We start from the raw sequence: 26,162 nt of genomic DNA on the forward strand, positions 1-26,162 counted from the left end.
CTTGTTGGGTGTATCCTTAGCTCATTTTCTTTTTATTGCTAGGTAGACTTCCATGACATGGATGAACTGAATTTATTTATCCTTTCACATGTTGATAAATATTTGGGTTGCTTCCATCCTAAATTGAAGGGAAGCTAATCCTTTCCCCAACCAAAAGTTCACGGGCATTTCTTTACAGTCCCTGAGGAAAAACAGGGCTGTGGCACTTTGCAGCCCTTCCAGCCGACTTCAGAGAAATAATCTGGTGAGGTACTGGAATATTGAGAACTTAATTCACTTTCATGCATGTACATTCCAGGCCTACTTTGGATGACTTAGTGAGATGAAGCATTGCATTCATGTTTTCTGTCAAAACAAGGCCTTTGTTATATACAAGCCAGAACTGCTGCCTGTGAAATTAGCCTGTGGGATATGAGCTGTTCTGTGATTTGGGGATTTGCCCATCAATTACAAAGACCTCAGCCACAGAGAGCCTTTTCTCCCACACTCTGTTACAGTGGCCATGGAGGCTCTGACAGTTTTCCTTCATGTCCACCTGCGCTGAAGTTGAGCTGACAGCTGTCTTCATTTTCCTCGTGCTTCCAGAATTTTCAGACTTCAGGAAAATACTGTGATTCTCATATCTCTCACTTCTTATTCATGTTTCTGTTTTCCCTGAGCCTCTTAAGAACCTTAATTGTATTACTTGTATGTATATTATTTTGATCATTGAATTCTTTCCCCAAAAAGTTATATTTTACACATTTTCTGAATAGATAAAAATCTGTGTAGAACTCTTTCTTATTGATATGTGTAGCTTTTGGGAATCTTCTGTACATTGACTAGAACATGCAGGGTGGGGCAAGAGTAGGTTTACCATTGTTTGTGTAGAAAATAATGCACTAATTAATGATAATACAAGAATAATAAACTCTGTGTTTTGTGTATTCACAACTATAAACCTACTCTTGCCCCACCCTGTATTTATTAGAACCTATATATATGGAATGTATTTTTATTATAAATATATTAAGTTGTTGGATTTTTTTTCTTTTTTAATCCTCATCCGAGGATATTTTTCCATTGCTTGTTTTAGAGAGAGTAAAGTGAGGGAGGGAAGGAGCGAGGGAGGAGAAAGAGAGGGAAACATCGATGTGAGAGAGATACATCGATTGGTTGCCTCCCAAACAAGCTCTGATAGGAGCTGGGGATTGAACCTGCAACCCAGGTACTTGCCCTTGGCCAGGAATCAAGCCCGAGACCCTTCAGTTTGCAGGCCAGTGCTCTAACCACTGAGGAAGCCGGCCAGGGCTGGATGTTTTTAACAGAAGAACGAATCTACACTTTTAACACATTGTTTGCGGGTAGTTTTTATCGCGCGCTAACAGGTGGCGTGGGCCATTTTTGCTAATTTTTTGCACAAATGGCAACCTTCAGTAAAATTATGATAACTTTAGTTTACGGATTTATACGTTACCCGCATTCTACCGCTAGTCTATAAAAAACGTATTAATACGTGTCCCATGCTCTACTACACTGGTAGAACGTATAAATACGTAAAACGTATAAATACGTTTCCCGCATACAATGTGTTAAATTAGGTTTTCCCATTTAAATATTAAAAAAACACATTTTTTTTCAAATTTTTTATTCTCCAAGGGCTTCCATTATTAAAGCCTTTTGTTTTTAATGGATTAATAGACTAAAAATAGTTAAAGAATCAACTGTCAGATGATATTATTAAAAACTATAGGCCTGGTGCACAAAAATTTGTGCACTCACTCGGGGGTGTCCCTCAGCCTGGCCTATGCCCTCTTGCAGTCTGGGACCTCTCGGAGGATGTTCACCTGCTGGCTTAGTCCTACTCCCTGGGGGATTGGGCCCAAGCTGGCAGTCAGACATCCCTCTGGCAGCCCAGCAGCCCTCAGGGGATGTCCACTTACCAGCAGGGAGCAGACCCTAGCTGCAGTCGGACATCCTTAGTGCTGCTGAGGAGGCGGGAGAAGCTCCCACCACCACCACTGTGCTGGCAGCCATCAGCCTGGCTTGTGGCTGAGCAGAGCTTCTCCTGTGGGAGTGCATTGACTACCAGGGGACAGCTCCTGTATTGAGCATCTGCCTCCTGGTGGTCAGTGTGTGTCATAGTGACCAGTCATTCCCAGTCGTTCTGCTGTTAGGGTTAATTTGCATATTACCCTTTTATTATATAGGATAGAGGCCTGGTGTGTGGGTGGGGGCTGGCTGGTTTGCCCTGAAGGGTGTCCCTGATCAGGGTGGGGGTCCCGCTGGGGTGCCTGGCCACCCTGGGTGAGGGGCTGATGGATGTTTTCAGGCTGGTCACACTCCCTTCAGGGTGGGGGTCCCCACTGGGGTGCCTGGCCAGCCTGAGTGAGGGGCTGATGGCTGTTTGCAAGCTGGTCAAGCCACCCCCCCAGTGGGGACCTTCACCCCATGGAGGTTTGGCCAGCCTGGGTGAGGGGATGATGGCTGTTTTCAGGCAGGCCACACCCCCTTTAGGGTGGGGGGTCCCCACTGGGATGCCTGGCCAGTCTGGGTGAGGGGCTGAGGGCCGTTTTCAGGCTGGCCAAGCCCTCTGGCGATAGAAGCTCCCAGCCTCTCCTTTTTTTCTTTGTTTATTCTGGGATTTATTTACCTTCTATAATTGAAACTTTGTAGCCTTGAATGGAGCTCAGAGCCAGCCAGAGCAGGCGGGAAGCTTGGCTTCCTCCATCGCCAGGGGCAACCCAAGCCTCCTGCTCGCTCCAGCTCCGTGGCCCTGGCCGGCTGAAAGCAGGTATCTGGGGTTTATTTATTTTCTATAATTGAAACTTTGTTGCCTTGAGTGGAGCTCAGAGCCGGCCGCGGCAGGCGGGAAGCTTGGCTTCCTCCACTGGGGCAGCCAAGCCTCCTGCTTGCTCCAGCTCCGTTGCTGCCGGCCGCCATCTTGGTTGGATTAATTTGCATATAGTTGCTCTGATTGGCTTGGTGGGCATGGCTTAAGGCATAGCGAAGGTATGGTCAATTTGCATGTTTGTCTTTTATTAGTGTAGATAATGAGGAACATTAGAGAATCTCTGAGGCTTTTTATGCTAAATTTGGAAGCTCTTTCAAGGAATTTGGTCTTAATGATTTCCCCCAGTCAGCTGTAATTGCTGTTGGTATTTTTTTGTGCTACAGGTGTTGTTGTCTCACTTTATTTCATCAGTCAGAATAAAGCTAGTTTACGGTATGCTCCTCTAACAAGAGACCCACAAGTGTCTATGGTTTAAAACAGCAGGACTTACTTTTCTCTCAGGTATGGGTAGGAGGGCTTTGCTTATCACTGATACCTGGCCTTAAAGGTGCCTGGTCCCTTTTGCAATCCAAAGAAGTTAAGGTTCCTGGTTGCTGTGCCTGCGGGAAACAGTGCTGGAAAGTGGGGATGGAGGGGCAGAGAATGCAATGCCCCTGGGACCTAACTCAGATACAGAGAACCAACTGATGGTTGCTGGAGGGGAATGGGGTGCGGAGATGGGAGGAAAAGGGGAAGGAGATTAAAGAATACAAACTTCCAGTTATAAAATAAGTCATGGGTATGTAGTGGACAGCATAGGGAATACAGTCAATAATATTGTCATAATTATATATGGTTACTAGACTTATCAGGGTGATTCCTTTGCATGGTATATAAATGTTGAACCACTATGTTGTACACTTGAAACTCATACAATGTTGTACGTCAAGTATAACTTAAAAAACTTTAAAAAAATAATGGTCGAGACTAGAGGAAGGACAGGAGAGGATCGTGGGAGGAAGGGTGACACCGTTACTCTGAAGGAGGTTTACTTATTCATGAATTGATAAGCAGTTGTCAGGTTTAAGCTCCAAAGTGGTGAGATAAGATAGGCATCTTGGAAAGATTCTTAACCTCTGGGACTCTTGATTTCTAAAAGAATGTAACTCGGAATTTCATTCATGCTGTCTAGCTCCATGCATGTTTGTGAGGATAAAAGAGCTAATTTTTGTACATAGTAGATATTCATTAACTATATTTGTCCTCTTTCCATCCTTCCCCTGAATTCTTTTTAATTGTGAAATGTCCATGTTCTTCCTTTAACTACGATATTGCAGGGTGTGTTCATTACATTTCATGTATTTATCTTGTTTCTGAAACTTGACTCTTTCCTTTAAGTAGAGAAAACGTCTTAGTGTTTGCCTGCCTTTCTTCATTTCTAAGTTTGGTCAGTGTCTTACACATATAGTAAGCAACTGCTTTCTGTTTGAGAATTCAGAGATTTGATTAAAATGGCACCTTAGCACCATTGTGTGTCCCAACAGTTTGTAAAATTATTGGAAGAATTTATTCTTCTATATGTGGTTGGAATTAGTACTTTCAAATAACATGAAGGATTGGTTTTTACTGCTGTATCAGTTTGTCAGCATCTTTCTGCATTCTGGGTAATATTTTAGATATCGATAGAAAGTTGTATCATAATACATGTGGAAGAGTCTTAATGGTTTCAGATCTTGGGGATTCACTACCTAATTTCCTTAAGTAAATAACTCCCCTTCCTAAAAAGGAACCATCTCCCATACCCAGTACATTGTATTAGTCTGCAACTGCAAGACACCTAGTTTTTCAGGTACTTGTATTGTAAAATATGCAAAAACCAAGGAAGACTCTTTTTGCTTAAAAACTTCTTTTAGTTGCTATTTTTTAAATAGTTATCATGATTTAAAATTAAATTTGTATGCAACTTTTGTTTATGAAGTTTCCCTTAAAAAATCTTCCATATGTGAATAATTTGAATATTCACTTTAATTTCTAGAGTATGGCATTAAAATGTCGGTCTAGGCAAGCTGTCAGTTATCAGATTCAGCCTTGTAACAAGCTGTGAATTCACGGGCTAGAAGTAGGAAGCCATCCCTAAGATGTCACAGTCTTAGATTTGTCACATGTAAAAGTGTATTTCTCTTTCTTTGAAAAGTAGTTTTAGGTTTTTGGAAAATTTTTCTGAGGTTGGGTTGAGGATTTTTCTGTTTCCAGAGCATTTCCGGAATTATATAGAGTCTCACGATGGGCTGGAAGAAGATAATAATGTAGAGTTTTAGAATTAATCTTTGTGGGAGGGAAGACGCCCAAAGTGAACTCGCAATATATTTTGGCATGATTGCACATTAATCTTAAATTGCCAAGGGCAACTTACGTGCAAAATGAAGAAAATAAAGAACAGCTGTTCCTGGGAAATTTTACAGCCAGTAAATGAAAGTTTTTTTGCTCACTGTCTCTTTTTTAATCATAATATAATGGGTGTGAGATGAGTGTGGGTGGATACAGAGGACAGTCTGATGTGGGAGGAGGGAGCTCAGGAGTCTTGTGGTGTCTGCAAAAATGCATATGCAAAACCGAAATAATAAATCCAGGCTAGTCGGGACTGATTATTCATTTTCTCAATTAGTCATCTTACTTGCTTTAAGAACAAATAAGTTTCCAAAGCTATTAGCTGCCAGATGAATGGTTGAATAAGATTAATAGAGACAAATTATTCAACTGTCTTGCTACAGAGTAGGCATGCTAGATTTTGTGTTTGGTTCAAATTCTGTGATGAGGTCCCTGTAAGGCTCTGAGGCACTCTTAGCATCATGGTGAAGAGCGTGAGCTCAGAACTCAGCCTTATTTGTAAGACTTATTAACTCTACAACCAAGTTAGTTACTTAACCTCCTCATCTCTTGGTTTTATCATGTGTAATAGGGGCTAAAGGTAGTATCTCCTTCCCAGGGTTGCTTTAAGAATGCTTGAGGCATTGGCACATATTAAATGATTAGTAAATGTGAGTTGCTTATTTAGAGATAAATCTATTAAGTGAGCCCAGTCATAGTTAAGTAGTCCTATTATTGTTTCAAGAGTCTGGGAGCACTGAGAAACCTTGCTTAGTTTTTAAAAACAAGTAAGTTACATAGGGAAATAAATCACCTCAGTTTACTTATCTAGTAACTTTGTGTGGCTCTTGTAACCAGCAGCAAAATTACCTGGTTTGGCACTCAACCTTCTGTTCCTCAGTGTCCTGCAGACACGGGAGCAGTCACATGGCCAAGGGACAGTGAAGAAAAGGGAAGAGGCTCAGCAAGGATGATCTCAAGCTGTCCAAAGAAAGAGATCCTCCAACGTTGCCTAAAATTTAGTCCCGATGCCGCAGCTGCTCTGAGTGGAGGCAGGTGGCAGCAAGGAGACATGATCCAGCCTTTTCTAACGTCCTGGCCTCTGTAGAGAGGGGATGACAGGAACCTTGCAAAATGCAACGGCCAACTTTTGCCTTGACTTTGAGTCTCTTCATTGATTTATATAAGTAAAATTTTGTAATGATTTAAGCTACATGAATGATGAATTTGAAAATAAGACATACCTTGATTTAACTGTCCCCTCCATCCCATCTTACTTTAATTACTTACCTATTCCGGGACATGGACATGTTAAATGGGCTTTAGTCAACACTTTCTGGATGTTTCCTACAGGAAAGAGATTGGAGGAAAAAATGCTGGAGATATGGTTCCTTTTCTTAAAGGGTAGCTTCAATGTAGTTTCACGACAGTAAAGGCTTTGAGATTTTATGCTGCTTTTATAGATTTTCTGCATCATTTCATGAATATAGTCGAAGACATAAGACTCCTGGGCCATAGAGGAAGGTCAGCTTATTACTCTCACATAGTAGGTTGCATTATAGGAGAAGAACTCTGAATTTAGGAAGCAGACTCTTCTATAAAGGTGGGCAAGCATGTCGGCTCTTTGCTCTAGTTGGAGACACCAATCTCTATTTTCCAAAATTACACATAAACCTGCTTTTTGCTCCAGAGGGAGATGCTGGAGTAGAGGGTGTCTGCCCGCTCTGGGTGCTGCTGGCAGAGGGGAGTGGGTGGGTGGTATGATATGAGCAGATGCTCTGTGAGCAGTGGAGGCCACTGTGGCAGATCCCAGGTGCTGTGCTGTGTGTCTGCCTCGGTCCTGTGGGAAGTAGTAAGACACTGACAGGTTAGAGAAGCAGTGTGTTCAGATCTCTGACAGGAAGTGGAATGGATGGGAGTGGTGTGGCTGCGGGAGATGGAAGGTGGGATCACTGGTTGGGTTTTAGAAATGATGCAGATCATTGGTGAGAAGAAGGGGGACATCTGTCATACTCTCAACAATAAAGATTTAAAAAAAGAAATAATGCCAATGAGAGATGGTGGAGGTTTAAACTAAGGCCTTGGCAATGGAAAGAAGAGATGGATAGGAACAGAGACTTGGAAGAAAAAACAGAATCCGCGACCTGTGGGTTGTAGCGGGTAAGTAAAAAGTGAATGTAAAAATAGACTCAGAGCTTTCCAGCTAAGGTAATTGCCAACATCGTGAGCCAAGACAGAATGCACGAGGAGAGATAGGTTTGGGAGGAATGTACACTGGTTTTGTAAATCCCGAATTCTAGGTACCTGTGACTTTTCTTTTGGAAGTAGAACGAAGGCAGCAGGAGAGATGGTGGGTATCATTTTCAGAGAGGTGAGTGAGGTTTTGAATGTCAGTCATTCAGGTGGATGGTGAGGTAAGAAGGTAAGGGAGCAAAAGGAAGAATCTGAGGATCTTTGTATTCAGGGACAGAGGGGAAGAAGAAGAATGGACACATAGGACATATATGGGTTTAGTGGTTGTGAAGGCAAGAACCTGGAGAATAGCCAGGTTGTACAGGTTGTACTTATGTGTTGTTCCCACAAGAACCCTCTGAGACAGTGGCATTTATGTGAGCAACTGAAGTGCAGAGACATGGTTTGACTTTTACAAGACTCAGAGCTAGAAAGCAGTAGACCGAAAAGCAAATCTAAGACTGAGTTATTCATACCAGTGCTTTCAGCCACAAGGAAAGGGAGGAGATGGAGATGCAGCAGGCTGATCTTCTGAGGATGTTGACGATGGACAAAATAAAGAGGACACACATTTTCAAAGAACAGAGGTGATTTGAAACTGTAGACAATAGGAAAGGAAAGTGGGGAGGGAAGATTTAAGTATCTCTGAAGTGCTCCTCTAGCTTTGGGATGAAGCCATTCTAAAGTCACACCTACCTGTCTGCTTTCCATTCCAACTTAATCAAGGACCTCTGCAGGTGCACCATCTGCCCAGGAAAGAATTGCTTGCTTTGCTGGGAATCTCTGCAACACTGTGGGAAGTCTCTTAGTTGTAGACATAATGACGTGTGGAATCTGCATCTGACAGTATTTTAAATCCTAACATGCAGCATTTCCTGAGTGTTTCCTGTACTCTAGCTGCCAAATCTTATACTACTCAGTAGGTAGTTGAGCAGATATATCTTATTTATTAGGCCTTAAGTGCGTATGAGAAGTCTACGATTCAGAGCAAGTTAAGGGAAACTGAACAGAGGCTGTGAGATCCTCCTTTCCCTAAGGTTCACACTGAGAGGAAGGCTGAAGGCCACATCGAACGAGTTGTGGCTACAGCCTCTCTTAAATCCTGGGACAGCAAGACATCTGACAACTGGGGGAAGTTTGGGACCCCAAGTGTTCCAGAGAAAGAAGAAACTCCTTGTTATTCTGTCACTTGCCTCCAGCCCCAGTCTAGGCAGCCTGCCCACAGGCTTGGGTGGTTATACAAGGAATAGCAACAAGTCTAAGGTTGTCTGATCTGAAGCAAAAATACCTTCACTTGTGTTGGTTAGAAACTGGAAACGAAGCCAGCCACACAGAGCATTGGGAATATATAGTCCATTCTGACCCTGACACAAAGGTAGAAGCTAATAAACCGAACACTGCTTGTATTTGGACTTGAATTTGAGATGAGACTTAGAGTTAAGTATAGATTGTGTTTACGGAGTCCTGACATCACCAGTACTTTCAGAAATACTAGGCCGGACATGGATATTAGCCTTTTGCTTTTTCCATATTTCTCACGTAGCCTGGGATGGGCAGCAGTAACAGAAGTAGATGTGGCGCAGCCGCCCTCATGTGCCACGGGGTTGGATTTATGAGCTCAGTCTCTGGTTGGTCTGGATGTGGGAAGACAGGTTGAAGGAAATCATAAGCCCTTTCCTGACAGCGGGGAAACGACTCATCATCATGCAGATGTGGATTTATATGAAAAGAGTCTGAAGGCCAACCTGAAAGTGAAAGCAACACTTCGCAGGAAGGGAAAATGCAGATTGGTTCCTGGCAGATAGAAGCTCTCTGTAATGTTTTTCTCTCCGCTGCCCAAATAATTATGATCCAGAGGAGAAATTCCAAATGTTATTGGTGAGCAGTAATTTTATATTTTCCATGAGTCATTCATATTAAATGAACGTTGACTCTCTTCCCAACATGTGCTTTATTTTTATGAAAGTGGGCTGTCGACTGCATGCCTTGGTTAGGATAGGATGACTTTTATGTTTATTGTGCCTAGCTGTTTTGATATTAATTTTGAATTTTATGCTCAGTTAAAGCTTTGAATGTGTGGTATGTGGGGCTGATGCAAACGCTTTACAAACATTACCTTCTTTAATTTTCACAACAACCCCATTCCTTCATTAACCTCATTTATCAGGCAAAGAGGCGGAGACACAGGGAGACCGAGTAACTTACCAGGTCATACAGTTGGGAGGTGGTCAAGTTGGAAGTTTCCAGGCTATCAGTAACCTTAACCTGTAATAATTTATATCTTACAAACTCAACAAATTTGTGTCTCTAGGATATATATAATCTATCTACACGGTTTAAAATGTTATCTCATTTTGGGCTTTTCATCTTTGTACAGCTATAATCTTCTAACATTCCCAGTGTTTAGATATCATCTACCTTGCTTCGTACAGTACTGAGTGCATTGTATGTGTTGAAAACAGTGCATTCTTCTTCCAAAGTTTAGAATCCTGATTCTATAATACAACACCTTAAAGGTATCATGCTGAATGGTATGTCCCTTTGATGGAATAGGGCAGTGATGGCGAACCTATGACACGTGTGTCAGAGGTGACATGCGAACTCATTTTTTTGGTTGATTTTCCTTTGTTAAATGGCATTTAAACATATAAAATAAATATCAAAAATATAAATCTTTGTTTTACTATGGTTGCAAATATCAAAAAATTTCTATATGTGAAATGGCACCAGAGTTAAGTTAGGGTTTTTCAAAATGCTGACACGCTGAGCTCAAAAGGTTCGCCATCACTGGATTAAGGGACTCATTTTGGCGTCTGCATGCTTATATTTAAAAATAATTCAATATGAACACACATTTTTGCAGACCTTTAAAATGGTATGAATTGCCCAGTATCTTGGAAGGATTTCTGCCTATGAACCTGTTTATTTTTATGTCACTCAGCACAGTGGGTAGCCTGGGAAGTGCTTATTGGACTCAAGTAGACATTTAAACATAGTGCCTGTTGAGGATTGGTTATACACCATGTGAGGAACACATTGGGAAATGTTTTGTAATTCACCTGTGACCCGAAACAATATTCATGAGTCTCATCATTGCTTCCTTTTAATATAGCTTATCATTCTTCACCTTTGTGTTTGGTATTTTCTCACAAATTTTTCCTGATCATTTTACCTATAGTGCATTTTTTCTTTTGTTTTCAAGAATCTTTCAAGATTGGTTAATATTTATAACTATATAAATATATAATTCTAAAACACATTACAGTAATACAGTTTTATGCATATATAAATATTAATCATGTTTGTTCATTCCATAGCCCATAGGAGAATTTGCCTTTGCAGTGCTGGTGGGATATGTAACCTGTATTTGTATTTATACATACACATGTATAAATATGCACATGTGCCCCATTAGTAATAACATATGGCAGACTTCTTTAAAAAATTGTTTATTGTTGAAAGTATTACATATGTCCCCCTTTTTCTCCCATTGATCCCCTCCAGCCCGCCCTGCCCCCCCACCCCCCAGGCCTTCAACACCCTATTGTCTGTGTCCATGGGTTATGCAGATATGCATACAAGGTCTTTGGTTGATTACCTCCCATTTACCCACTTCCCCTTCCTTCCCTCTGAGATTTTCTCACTCTGTTCCATGCTTTCATGTCTCTGGATCCACTCTGTTCATTAGTTTATTTTGTTACTTAGATTCCGCATATGAGTGCAGTCATGTGATACTTGTCTTTCTCTCGACTGACTTATTTCACTTGGCATGCTACTCTCCTGGTCCCTCCATGCTGTCTCAAAGGGTAAGAGAGACTTCTTTTTTACTTATGCATAGTATTCCATGGTGTAAATGTACCACAGCTTTTTTACCCACTCATCTACTGATGGGCACTTGGGCTGTTTCCAGATCTTAGCTATTGTAAATTATGCTGCTATGAACATAGGGGTGCATACATTCTTTCTGATTGGTGCTCGGGTTTCTTAGGATATATTCCCAGAAGTGAGATCATGGGGTCAATGGCAGATCCATATTTATTTTTTTGAGGGAACTCCCATGTGGCAGACTTTTGATGTAAATCCTGTGAATACAAGAAGGAACATTAATGACCTTTCACCCCTGTTGTCAACATGCACAAGTGCAAACACGATTTATCCCCTCCCCAAATATTGATCAATTACCTCATTCTATGACAAACACTCTTCTTATCCTATCTAATAAAAGAGAAACATGGTAATTAGCCGTACATCCGCTACCCTTCCCATTGGCTAATCAGGGCGATATGCAAATTAACTGCCAGCCAAGATGGCAGCCGGCAGCCAGGCAGCTTGAAGCGAACATGAGGCTTGCTTGCTTCAGTGACGGAGGACTCCAACGTTCCCCGCCTGCCGCTGCCAGCCTCTGAGCTTGCAGTTTGAAACATTGTTACAAACATAGAAGCTAAACAAAACCCCAGAAACCTGCTTTCAGCGAGCCGGGATCTCAGAGCCGGAGTTGAAACAGTGTTTCGATTATAGAACCCAAACAAACCAGATACCTGATTTCAGCAGCTGAGGCCTAAGAGCTGGAGCCAAGCCTCAGAGTTAAAGCTGGCCCAGAATAAAAAAGAAAAAAAGAAAAAAAGAAAAAAAGGAGCAGTTGGGAGCTTCAGTCACCCGCCAGCCTGAAAACAGACCTAAGCCCTTCACCCAGACTGGCCAGGCACCCCAGTGGGGACCCCCACCCTGAAGGGTGTGTGACCAGCTGCAAACAGCTATCATCCCCTCATCTAGGCTGGCCAGGCACCCCAGTGGGGACCCCCACCCTGATCCAGGACACCCTTCAGGGCAAACCAGCTGGCCCCCACACGTGCACCAGGCCTCAATCATATATAGTAAAAGGGTAATATGCCTCCCAGCACCGGGATCAGCAGAACTGCGAGGCCTTCCGAACTGGGATCAGCGTGACAGGGGGCAGCGGTCAAACCCCTTGATCGCCCTGCGGCTCCTTGTGTGACGGGGGTGGGGCCACAACCTCCCTATCCGCCCTGTTCTGTTCGTAACAGGGGAAGGCACCCCCACCCCCTGATCAGCCCTGCTCTGTGCCTGATAGGGGGGAGCTCCCCAACCCCCTGATCGCCCTGTGGCTCTGTGTGTGACAGGGTGCAGTGCCCCAACCCCCTTATTGGCCCTGCTGTGTGTGACGGTGCGGCGCCCCAACCCCCCCACAGGCCCTGCTCTGTGTGTGACGGGGTAGAGCCATAACCTCCCCATCGGCCCTGCCCTGAGTGTGACAGGGTGCGATGCCCCAACCCCCTGATCCGCCCTACTCTGTGAGTGACAGGCGAGAGCTCCCCAACCCCCTGATGGGCCCTGCTCTGTGCGTGACAGGGGGGAGCTCCCCAACCCCCTGATTGGCCCTGCTCTGTGCGTGACAGAGGGTGGCGCCGCAACCTCCCCATCGACCCTGCCTTGAGTGTGACAGGGGGTGGCGCCCCAACTCCCCAATCAGCCCTGTTCTGAGCCCGACCAGGGGCTGCACCTAGGGATTGGGCCTGCCCTCTGCCACCCAGGAGCAGGCCTAAGCCAGCAGGTCATTATCTCCCGAGGGGTCCCAGACTGCGAGAGGGCACAGGCCGGGCTGAGTGACACCCCCACCCCCCGCCCCGAGTGCACAAATTTTTGTGTACCAGGCTTCTAGTTACTAAATAAGAGCTGAATCTGTTAGTTTACAGACCCATAGAAATTGATCATTTATTTCTGTAAAATCACACACCTGCAAAACTTTAAAAAATGATTGTGTGCCTGTTACCATAGCAAGTGTTTATGTTCCACTTTGAGCCTTACCCCTTCATATTGTTATATCTGTATTTTATAGTTACAAATAACCTTTTCTGTCTCTCTTAATTTTCTTTCCTTATTTCTTTGCTAATCAGTCATTACCTTATTATTCATTTATTCAGTTCATTCACTAATTTATTCAGTCCATTTGTTAAGTCTACACTATGTGCTGAGGACTGTGCAAGGCATTAAGAATACTGAGCTGTCAGGTACAGAATCTATTTCTGAAGCTTACAGGAAAGGAAAGACTTCGTGGCTCAGTTGGTTCCAAGTTGCTTTCTCTTTTCACTTTATATTTCTTTTTAATTTTACCCCATTTTTCACTTTATTCGACCTCAGTGCCTGAAATACAGTCAGCACTCAATAATTCCTAAGAAGTTAACAGGAAATTGTTATATAATTTTTAGCCTGTTATCTTCTCATTTATTTCCGGTTTTCATTTTATGTTCTCCATTTGTCTTTGTGTGTGTGTGTGTGTGTGTGTGTTAATGACCTGTCTTCTCGCTTCTGCTTCTTGGAATTGCCACTTTGTTTCCTTCTTACCACATCTACTTGCCAGACTTTGCCTCCACCTCTGTTATTGAACCGAATTTGTCAACCCTGTTAATTTTTCTTTTTGCCTCTAATTCGTTTATTGTTTCAGATCATCTTATTGTTTCAGATTATCTTACTTGCTTTTGTGCTTCTCCAGCCCACCTACAAGGGCCTCTGGGGACCCCTGGCAGGTCTGTAGCTCCACACAGGTGTTTTCTGGTGCTGAATAGACTCGTGCTGCTCCAGTCATTTGGGTTCTGAGAGGGAGGCAGTTGGGCAGAGATGGAGATGGAACCTGACTCATTCCCGTTTCTAACCCTCTCCTCCAGGAAGATCTGGGCGGTGTCCTGTGATAGCGCTGTGTGAGATTGGAGGAGGCAGGTGGTGGGAAGTCAGACACAGTTGATTTCACCTTACTCACTTTGCCCAGGGACAGCTGTCATCACCCGCCCATCACTGTAATGGAGAGTGCTTCCCTTTTCTTTCCTGCTGATCAGAACTGATCTTAGTTATCAGAAGAAAAAATATTTGGGCCTGTAAACATGTTGAGCAGATGACAACTTTTGTTAAAAGTTAGAAAGTGTTGTAGTAATGATAGCAAATCAGTGGGCCTTGATATTCTGAAAAAGTTTTAATAATTTGGATATCTTAACTTTAACTTTTCATTTCCTAACTATAATGTCTGTTTTGACCCAAGTCCAATCTATATCAGTAGTTCTACATTAATTTCAAGTCAAATCAGCCTAGCTATAGTCTATTCTGCACTCAACTATTTTATGCAGGGCCCCATGAAAGCTACTAAAAACAACAGTAACAAAAAACAAGGTTGACTGCGCATCTTTTCAGGTAAAATATCTGTGCATTCAGGGAGAGAACGTAGCAGGACACAGGACTTCAGTTTGTAATCTGAAAATTCTGAAGTTGGATGTATTTCAGAATTTAGATTTTCTTTTAAATTTAAAAAGGTAATAAGGGACATATACTGTACAGTCTATCATCTCCAGATAGGTTTGGTGTGGAATAACTTTAAAATAAATGTTTTTATTGATTTCAAAGAGAGGAAGGGAGAGGGGGAGAGAGATAGAAACCTCAATGATAAGAGAGAACCACCAGTTGACTGCCTCCTGCACACCCTCTACTGGGGATCCAGCCCACAACTCAGGCATGGGCCTAAGTGGTAACCAAACTGTGATCTCATGGTTCATAGGTTGAGGCTTACCACTGATCCATACCGGCCGGGCGGAAATTACTTTTAACATGGTGAAATACAAATATTCACACTGAGTGGGGAAAATAAAAACTCAACCTGATGTCAGGTCAGGCATTCAAATTTTTTGATTTTATGAATTGTGCATAAGAGATTGTTGGTTAATTTTAAAACATAATTAAGTGTTAAAAGGATTAATTAGGAGCCACTCTCAGAATAAGGGAATATCACTATGGTGTCAGAAAGATGGTATTTTATCTGGTTTTGAAGGTCTGGATAGAACTTTATTTTTGCTCACTGTTGAATCCTTGGCAGCTAGACTCGCACCTGCCACATATTTTATAAATAATATTTGACAGATGAGTAATTTATGAGGAGAAGGGAGGAGACTGCCACTTGAACGTGGATGTGGAGAAGGGAATGCATTTGGTTATTGTGGGCCAGTCAGTGGTCTGCTCTGATTAAAGCGAATACTCCACACAGTACATGTTGGGTAGGTGACGTGGGGGCCATAATCGGTGTTTATGCCTTACATACTTGTTCATCTGAGGAGTTTAGACTGTATTGATGGCTTACTCTTAAATAGGGATGGAAGAGAACTTAGATAATCAGAGGTTTGGAAAATAAAAAGTTAAAAAAACAGAGATGATGTTCCGAATGGATTATGGGTATATGTGTTTCCTCTAAGGGTGCCTTAAAAAAATGTGTGTGTACCACATTTAAAACTGTCAAGAAACAGAGATTACTCTGAGTTTGAAGAAAATGCAGACGCTGACCTGTTGAATTTGGAAAGTGACAGGGAGGAAATAAAAAAAAAAATTCAAAATCCTAATACTTGGTGATTACAAATAGTGATCCCTTTGGCTGAAAGAGGGAAATTTGAGAGAAGCTGAGAAAATAGGCTAAACCCACTGACATGACTTGGCATATTGAGTGGTTTGTATTCCTTAAAGTCTTTATTAATATTTTTTGTGTGATGTGTTTGTAGATATAAAGCATGCTCCAGTTTCCATAGTCCATAGCATCTAAGAACAATGCAACAGAAAATCTTACACAACTTGAGTGTATGTGTTTTACATGCTACTTCCTAGCTGCTTTTGTACAAAGTTTATTTAAATTTCATTAAAAAAAAATAAAAGCTGTGCTGAGTAGCATTAATTACCCCTTGCACCTTTTTATTACGCATTAGCAATTAACTCTACTTCTCGCAGGCTGATGAATTTGAACTTGATCAATTATCTGATAGTAATTGCCAGTACAAAGTGATTGTTATTGCTGAAGTAACATTTTTATTTAATTTTTCCATGTATTTCAGGCACGTTTATTTGACTGTAGAATATGGCTTGCTCTTTTGGCTTCTGGCAATGAGGTCAGACTGTTTTAGGTCTCTCAAATAGAGTAGTATTGGGTGGAGGGGAGGTGGGAATCCTCTGGTATTTTAAACTGCCATGGCCTTCTGGACTACAGGAGGAGGAAGGAATGAAGCTCAGCAGGCTCACACTCTGAGTTGACAAATTTCTTTCCTTCTTTTTTTCAATTCCTTGCAGAACTGACTTGCATTTTCCTCCTCCCTGTAGTTGGTGAGCATTCCCCATGAGGAAGGTGCGTCTCTGCTACTTAGGTTCTTTAGCGTTCTGAATAGACTTGTCTAGACAGAAGGGGTGGCCTTTGCTCTCAGGTTCTTGGCTCTGTTGAGTAATTGAGAGAACACGTGTGGGCATCACCTCTTTTCCCTCGCATCACAACACAGGGTGTAGGCTACTGTCTGTGATCTCAGAGGCAGCATCCAGGCTGGGAGCTTTCGCATCTTGCCCAAGTTCTCAGCTTAGGAGTGACTGAGCTGTGATTTGAATCCAGTTCTTTAGACTCTGTCTAGTATTTATTTTTCATCACCCCAGGCAGGGAGACAAAAAGCAAGTATGGCCCTAGCTGGTTTGGCTCAGTGGATAGAGTGTCGGCCTGCGGACTGAAGGGTCCTGGGTTCGATTCCAGTCAAGGGCACATGCCCGGGTTGCAGGCTCGATCCCCAGTAGGGACGTGCAGGAGGCAGCCAATCAATGATGTTCTCTCATAATTGATGTTTATATCTCTCTCTTCCTCTCTGAAATCAATAAAATATATTTAGGAACTCATACAACTTAACAGAAGGAAAATAAACAATCCCATCAAAAAATGAGCAACGGACCTAGATAGATACTTTTTGAAAAAACAGAAGGCCAAGAGACATATGAAAACATGTTCAAAGTCACTAATCATCTGAGAAATGCAAATCAAAATGACAATAATGTACCATCTCACACCTGTCAGAATGGCTATCATCAAGAAATCAATAAATGATAAGTGCTGGCAAGGTTGCAGAGAAAAAGGAACCCTCGTGCACTGCTGGTTGGAATGCAGACTGGTGCAGCCACTGTGGAGAACTGTATGGGGTTTCCTCAAAAAACTAAAAATGGAACTTCCATTTGACCCAGTGATCCCACTCCTAGGAATATATCCCGAGAAATCAGAAACACCAATCAGAAAGGATATATGCACCCCTATGTTCATAGCAGCACGATTTACAATAGCTAAGATTTGGAAACAGCCTAAGTGCCCATCAGTAGATGAGTGGATTAAAAAACTGGTGCATCTACACAGTGGAATACTACACTGCTGTACTAGTAAGAAGGAAGGAACTCCTACCATTCACAACAGCATGGATGGACCTGGAGAGCATTATGCTAAGTGAAGTAATTCAGTTAGAGAAAGATAAATATCACATAATCTCACTCATTTGTGGAATGAACAACATAAACTGATGAACAAAAACAGATCCAGAGACAGAGAAGCATCGATCAGACTGTCAAACCTCAGAGGGAAGGTGGGGGAGGGTGGGGGAAGGGGGACAGATCAACCAAAGGACTTGTATGCATGCATATAAGCCTAACCAATGGACACAGAAAATGGGGGGGGGGGTGAGGGCATGAGCGGGGGTGGTGGTGGGCAATGGGGGGATAAGGACACATATGTAATACCTTAATAAAGAAAAAAAAAAGTATACTCCCATGGGCAAATTTCATGGCCTGTTTGGTGTTTTTTTCTGTTTTGAAAACTTTGGAGATTAGAGGCATCATCTCCTCGTCAGCCCGTCAGCCCGTTGTGTTCAACATGCATAGTGCAGAAAGTAAACACATAGGCAGAAATCTACAACTCTTTGTAGAAATAAATAAGTCACATGTTCTGGAAGTCATTATTTTCTGATGAAAGTTTTTAAGCATAAAAAGAGTAGAGAAAGTGGTGCAATGAACTCCCATTTTTGTTGTCACTCAGACTCGGTGATTACCAGGATTTTGCTGCAATTGCTTTATCTATCCCTTTCCCCTTCTTAAAGTGAATCTAACACAGGTCACTCCTTTCAGTATCTAACTTAAAAAATATAAACTATTTTTGACATAACCTTAATGCCACTCACAGTTTCCTGATTGCCTCCAAAAGTCCTTTTAAAATTGGTTTATTCAACTCAGTATCAGAACAAGGTCATGTGTTCAACATACTTAATGTTTGACAGTAACTTTTCTTGCTTTTCTTTCATGCCTGCTGTACTCAGGGATACTTTGCTTGTACCTCTCTACAGAGAGAAAATGCAGCGATTTGGTTTGTTTTGATGTAGAGTTTGAGTGATGCTTATTTAAAATTTCAGAGTTTCTCATCAGACGGTGCATTTAACAGCTCTGAACAACAAAAACAGCTCTGCCGCAGTTTTGAATGCGTATCTATGGTCTTCAAGAATCATCCAACCAGTGATTTTTTGCTGAGTATTAATCGACACTTTATTATTTTTATTTTTTTACTAGTGGCCCAGTGCACGAAATTTGTGCAGGGGCGAGGGTGTCCCTCAACCCGGCTTGCACCCTCTCCAATCTGAGAACCCTCAGGGGATGTCTGACTGCCAGTTTAGGCCCGATCCCACAGGCAGTCAGACATCCCTCTTGCAATCCAGGACCGCTGGCTCCTAACCGCTCACCTGCCTGCCTGATCACCCCTAACCACTCTCCACTCTACCTGCCAGCCTGCTCACCCCCAACTGCCCCTCCACCAACATTCTCACCCCCAACTGCCTCCCCTGCCAGCCTGCTTGCCCCCTACTGCCCCACCCCTGACCTGCTCAGCCCCAACTCCCCCCCCCCCCCCACCAGCCTGCTCGCCCCCAGCTGCGGCCCCCCCCCACCCCCCGCCCCGGCATGCTTGCCCAAAACTACTCCTCCTGCTGGCCTGATCATGCCCAACTGCCCCCCACTGCCGGCCTGCTTGCCCCCACTGCCCCCCCTGCTGGCCTGATTGCCCTCAACTGCCCCCCCTCCATCACTGGCCTGCTTGCCCCCACCTGTCCCCCCCTGTCAGCCTGCTCACCCCCAACTTCTCCCACTGTTGGCCTGATCACCCCCAACTGCCCTCCCCTCCTGGCCTGATCGTCCTTAACTGCCTCTGCCTCAGCCCTGCCACTATGGCTTTGTCTGGGCGGCGGCCACGAGCCGGCTGGGACGACCAAGGAAGCCAAGCCTCCGCCTCCCATCCGCTCTCCATGGCTGCAGCTGGTGCCACCTTCTTTGTCGTGTCAATTTGCATATCCCCTCCTTATTGGCTGAAGGTTCTGCCATCTTTATTGCCAAGTGATGGTTAATTTGCATATTACTCTTTTTATTAGATAGGATATATTTAAAAGTTTTTAGGTTTTTTAATTGATTTTAGAGAGAGAGGAAGGAAGAGGGAACGATAGAAACATCAATGAGAGAGAAATATCAATTGGCTGCCTCCTGCTCGCTCCCTACTGGGGTTCGAGCCTGAAACTCTGGGTCTGGGCCCGACCTGGATGGAGCCAGCCATCTTGTGCACAGGACGACTCTCAACCAAATGAGCCACAGTGGCCGAGGCAGCACCATATTACTTATAAAAGGCTGAAGTTTTAAAGAAGAAAATGTCAAGAATAAGTACACATAATAAACATTAAAGTTGTGTATTTTATACTATATTGGTATACATGAATACTGCTTAACTAATTTCATTGACATGAATTCATTACATTTTGTCCACATGGAACATTGTTTATGACATGATTTTCCAACCATAACTCATGAATACCAAGCTGCTAAACAAGTTAGTAAACACTTGCTTTTGTCAAACGTTATTTTTATACTCAACAGGAATGCTGTTAGTGTGAGTTAGCAAAGATTTCTGAAAGCAACTGTTTGTTGACAGATTTTAAAACATGACAGTCTCGTATTTTGTTAATGTTTTGTCTCTTCCAATAGGTATAAATGACCAAGGATTGTACAGAGTTGTGGGGGTGAGTTCAAAGGTCCAGAGACTTCTCAGTATGTTAATGGGTATGCCTCTTTTCTAATCATTTTCCATGCATGATTTGTTTATGTTCATTGACGTCATGAATTAATGTTTCATAGTCACGTCCAGCATACTTGCGAATCCATTCTCTTCTGCTGCCTAGCTTAGTTTTCTCCCAGTTGTCTCTGAGAGGTAGATTAGTGTTTGCATCAGCACAGATTACCCTCTTCCCCTTGACTTACTAAAAAATGCAAGAAAAGAAAAGCATTACGTTTCCACATCACACAGGAAAGTAGCAGCCAGGCCTCTGTGTGGCTTCCAAATTGGCTGTCGAGAGTCCTGACAGTCCATGTGATTGGACAAGACCACGGGGAGGTGCTGATTTTTATGGAGCTTCCCAAACTGTCACTTGACAGCAAGAGTCTGGTTCTCAGGGGTCCGTTGGTATTCACAGGGACTTGTTTGTAGTTTGCACCAGGCTCTCCTCCAGAACCATGCACGCCCCATCTGTGCTGATAACACAGTGTTCTTTGGCATCACAGACCAAAGGAAGCCAGAAAGTGAATGCATTTCATCACCCCAGACGTTATTGGGATGACAAAGCGCTTTTCCATTGCACACGGCTGCCAGTGCAGTGCCACCTGTAAGATGCCCGCTTCTCCTCCCACCCCAGAGCAGACTGCCTCTGGAGGAGTGATACTAGCTCATCTAGCTTGAGGGCCTGCGTGTCATTAGGACCTTGCTAAATATTAATTAATGTGATATCTCACCTTAATTAATCAACATTCACAGTGCCCTCAGGCGTACCATCGATGCATTTAAAACCTGTCTGCATCTTAAAGCACTGTAGCAAAGACTCATTTTTAGGAAGCAGAAACCAGGATAAATAAAACCATCAATTGAGATGTCACAGATAGGATTGCTTGTTTGGCTGTATTGGAATTAAGGATTTAATAAGCAACAACCTTTTATTTTTTTTAAGCTATTAACCACAGGTAGAAGTTTCCCATCATCAGTTGGAGACCTCATTAGAATACATCCACTCCCATGAGCTGCTTTATTTTCTGCCTCTCTGGTTTAACTTGGGTTGCCATTTTGGCAGTCAGATTTTCCCTTTTGCTATTAGCGGTCTCCAAATTAAATAGGCTCAGGTTGCCAGTGGTTCAGTAGCAGCTGGAAGAGTTTAATGGGACTATAGCATCTGCTTTTAGTTCATTTTAAAATTAGAAACACTTTTCTCATTTCCAAGATGGTGTTATGATGATTAGAACTGGAAGGCTGTTGCTCTCAGAAGGGGGGGGGGGGTTTGGCTGACAGGCACACACTGTGGCAGTCAGTTGGTCTTAAGGATCCTGCCACTATTTTTATTATCTCCTGTTCATATTCAGGGTCAGTTCCAACAGGGTGTCTCTGTGGCCACCCCGAAGTGTTAAATTGCCCCCAAATTTGTACATTTGTTTTTAGTCTCACAAAATCCCACGTGATTTGTATCCTTGAACTCCAAGGGTAGTTTCTTTCCTCTGCTCCTGGGAAATGTCTCATTGACAGTCCTTAACTTGCAAGGTGTTTTAAAAATAATCGAAGCCCTCAAAATCTCATGACCTGGAAAACTGTTTTTGCTTTCCGTGAGACTCAGAACAGAGAAGTCCAGGACCCAAGTGTGACAGCCTCATTTATGTTGCTGGCAAAGGAAAGACTGTGTTTTCAGTGGTATTCTGCAAACAGAGGAAGTTAGAACATTGATGTGAGGGAAAGGTGCTGGCTTGTTCGTTTTGTATTAAGTATTAATTCATTTAAAGGGGCTGTAAAATAAATTATTTTATTTAATCTATAAATAATTCCTGGTATAAGTTTAAGATTGTCAGTCACAAATTTTGGATTTTTATTAGCATTAATATTATTTTATTATTACTTTCTCACCAACTCAAACTTTAGCTCTTAACAAAATAGATTTACCCATTTTCCTAATAAATTTACAGTTTCTTTAAGATATGTCTTTACTTTCATTCTGATTCAGCAAGTGTTCAAATTCAAATAATTTATACTTCTTCCAAAAAAAAAGGATTTTAGAGTTTCCGAATAGCCGTGTATAGAACTATTTCATAGACATTCTTTCTCTCCAACTTCCCCATCTCTATACATTATTTTAAGATTATATATCTTAGTGAAAAAAAATTGGCTGAGTCTGCCAGATGTTTAACTTTGCACTTTTAAACCAATCAATGTTTCCTCCCTCTCTAGATAATTAATTCTGATAAGTTTGCTCATTTGTAGTACTGTGCACTTAGTTTTTAATATTACTATTCCTCCAGGTAATATTTATTTCAAATTTGAATTTTTCAAAGCACCTTTTGTTTGTAATGCATTTTTCTTTGTACAGATGAAAAATGATATAATTTTTAAGTATCTGAGAAAAAGTTCCAAGTCATCTTATACTTTTTAAGAAGAACTTTGATTTACTTAATTTTCTAGTTCTTGGAAAGGAATTCTTACTTTGGTATTATTTTTCTATTATTGCCATTTTTACATACATTTTTTTGTACTGTTTAATATATTTTGAGTATTCCTTAATACTCACATGTAAAAGTTTGGATGATTTCGAAAGAAAGGATGCCTGCTCAAATCTTGCAAGTTTTCTTCACTTGTTCCCATTTTCCGTATGTTTCCACCCTTCATATTTAAGATTAAAAGAGAAAAAAATCTTTCTATTATTCTTTCTTCTCCTCCTCCTCTCCTCCTGCCCTCCCCCCTCCCCTTCCCCCTTCTCTCCACCCCTTCTCTCCTGTCTGACTGCCAATGTGAAATACTAATGGCATTTGACAATGGAAAGTCAGTAGTACCCTTCCAGGCCTGGGCACAGAGGGTAGTGGTCTGCTGGATTCCCAGCGGCCCCCTAGTTTTCCCTGGACAAAAATTCTTAAGTTCCCAAGAGAAAATGTTCAGGTGACTTCCTTCCCTTCACAGATGATTTTCCTTTCCTTCCCTTTGGCTCCAACAGAGGGCGCACTTGGTCTCAAAAAAAGTTTTGGGTTTTTTGTTGGTTTGATTTTTAGAGAGAGCAGTTGGGAAAGTCAGGGAGAAGTATCAGATGAGGTGTCTTTGGGTGAGTCATTTTTTTAGTAAGTGGGGTGAGAATATAACAGATTAATTACAATAGTTATGGGTAGTTTAGAACTGAGAAGAGTTAGAATTTCACATGTTCTGCCTTTTTCCCCACTTGGAATGAAAATACCAGAGCAGGGGGAAACTTGTGAGAAAAGGTGATAGTAGCTTGTGTGTGCTGGTGAATGTGGTGGTTATTTCTACAAAAATAGAATTTGCAAAAAAAAGATTGAATGCTTTTAAATTTAGACAGAGAACCATAGAAAACAAGTAAAACTAATTTAGAAGTGTTTTACTTAAAAAATTAGCTTCTTTACATTGTAGAACAACTTTTCCACATAGATTGGTGAAAAAGTAAACTAATAGCTGAAAAAAAATTCATTTTCAGAATTCACTCAACCACTATGCTTCATAAGTACTTTCAAATGAGACCCCAGTGAGTGCCAACACTTACATTTAGGTTGGGCTGGAAATTTCCTGTTTCAAAAAAATGACCACTGGTTAGTTATAAAATTATGAAACATAATCCAAATAAAAAGCCAACTGTTTGGATCTGTGCTTGTTAATTTAAATTTTTAAGTAATCCACCAGGTGGTTCCCTTGGTCAGAAAGGAAGCAAAATGTTTACCTTATTTACAATAGGACATATATTCTCATGTAACAGTGCAATGCATTTTAAGTTTGAATCCCAAATAAGTTATTAACACATTTATCTAGTCCCAGTGCATCCACTGATTGTAAAAAAACTGCTATGATGATTGAGTTATTTGAAAACAGTAACATTTAAGAGAGGATCAGTACCATAGACACAATGTAGTTATTAGCTCCTGAGGTGGCGGCTACGTTTTAGTCCATGAATTCAAAGGATGGCTTTTTTTTTTCTCGTTGAAAAAAATAAGATTCTCAAAATATAGAATGATAATTTGGTAGAAAGCTGAAAATAAAAGATTTCATTTAGAAGCCTTTCCTTCAGAAGGATTTAAAAATGGTGATTTTCTGGGAGCAAGTTGATTGAATATGTTATCTGACTTGTATGTTAAAATGAGATTTAAATAATTGATGTAATGAGAGAGAGAATATTCAGTTACTGAAGTAATTGGTTGGCAAGCCTTTAGAACAGAATTATTTAGCCCCAGTTATAAAGGATTGCACCTTTAATCAGGGTGCCTAATTTGATTTCTCGAATGTACCTGTGGCTTGTCTGACAAGCTCAGTAACAAATGAGTCCTGAATGGTAGGAACTGATCAAAATGTAATCTGTGTCAGTTGCCATTGTTGTAGTTTATTGCATGCCGCTGTCAGTTGCTGTAATCAAGAACTGCTGAAGCGCTTTAAAAAGTCTCCAGACTTTTGAGTAATTGACTTCATATGTAGGCTGTTATGGCTGTGAAATAACCATCACTTCCTGTTTTACTTGATTTTCAAAAAGTTCGAGAATAACATTGAGTTGTCATCCATCCTTCTTCACACCCAAGCCTAAAACTTTTTAAGAGGCATGGGTGACATCATGTGGTGGTCTCATTTTGACAGCTTTGTCTTTTTAGTGCTTTTAAAGAGGAAATACTGACATGATGTTACCCCCCCCCCCCCCCACCCCCCGTATGGACAAGTGCAATGTAAGGGAGGAAAAGAAAGGACGAGTTTTTTATTTGTTTTTGTCTTGGTTGAAACTCCTCATTCTGGAGCGAGGGAGAAAGAAAGTCCCCTCCACGAATCTCCTCTTTTCTCCTTTCCGTGAGGGGAGTGCAGAAAGGCAGACGTGCTTATAGTGATTGTTTGAGATCATTCATTATAACCCATCTGCTCCTCCCTCCCGCGGAGGCCGGCACCGCCGCTGACTGCTGATACTTGCAGGGATTCGGTGACGGTAATTACCTAGTCATTTAATTTAATAACTTGTGGAAATCCATACACATCCCTGATTTGCTCTGATGCTCTCTGAGAGCTTTTGCCTGACCCCTTTCTGCAGGTGAGGGCCTCAAGTTCAGATGGGTTTGGAACTGATGTGTGTGCAGTGGGGTTTCCACAGAGATTGCGCCCGGGTTTGTGATCCCAGTGCTGCACTCTGCCCTGTGGCCATGCCACACGAGCCATGGTAGCCCAGCCTTTACCAGGATCAGAGATGCCACCCAGCTCAGGGGGCTGGCCTTCCCCACCATCCAGGACTGACTTTCTCCTTTTCAGAATCCACTGCCTCCCTTCCCTCTCCCTCCCTCCCTCCCTCCCTCCCTCCTCCCTCCCTCCCTCCCTCCCTCCTTTTCTCTTTTTCTCCCTCTTTCCCTCTTCTTTCTTTTTCTTTTTTTTTTTAAAGCCTCATGTCTTCTTTGAGTTAATTAGCTATTTGAAAGGCCATTTGGTAGAACACATCATTAACACATTTTTAGGACAAAGAAAACTAGTTTAATTTTAGAATGAATGTCAGAAATGTCACACAGGGGGTCCCAATAAATATTTCCTGGATGAGTGTATCAGTTCTAATATTAATGTGAAAGAGTACCCACAAATGACGGTTTAAGTCTATGTGTCATCATATTTCTATTTTGACTGATCATGTATTAATTTTCAGAAATATGATACGATGAGTACAAATCTTAGACATGTAGGACCAAACTCATCCTTTCATTCCACTGACTTCGCTATTCTAATAGTCATCTTGCCATTAACAACACTGCCTGTTTCCTGTCCTAATGCAGTGTGACAGCTATAGTGCCACCTGAGCAACCAAAAGTGTACAGACACTGCAAATGCCCCATTCTCTAAGCCATGGCTACCGAGTCCCAGCTTGAATAATGATAATAATATTGATCATAATAATAACAACAGCTATCC

At 42.1% G+C, this 26,162-nt stretch overlaps 1 protein-coding gene across 5 annotated transcripts in view; it reads left to right on the forward strand.

Annotated features, from left to right (window-relative positions):
* Positions 1-26,162, forward strand: part of ARHGAP10 (Rho GTPase activating protein 10) — a 256,451-nt gene that overhangs the window by 136,336 nt on the left and 93,953 nt on the right. For all 5 annotated transcript variants that reach the window (XR_004968109.1, XM_036312231.1, XM_036312230.1 and 2 more), the window contains one exon: positions 20,201-20,275. Coding sequence is in view for 4 of the 5 variants with exons in the window: in XM_036312231.1 (XP_036168124.1) it covers positions 20,201-20,275 (75 nt within the window). In the remaining variant the exon portion in view is untranslated. The remainder of the gene's footprint in view (positions 1-20,200; positions 20,276-26,162) is intronic.

This window comes from Myotis myotis, unplaced genomic scaffold, assembly GCF_014108235.1.
Source record: "Myotis myotis isolate mMyoMyo1 unplaced genomic scaffold, mMyoMyo1.p scaffold_m19_p_6, whole genome shotgun sequence".
Lineage (NCBI taxonomy): Eukaryota > Metazoa > Chordata > Mammalia > Chiroptera > Vespertilionidae > Myotis > Myotis myotis.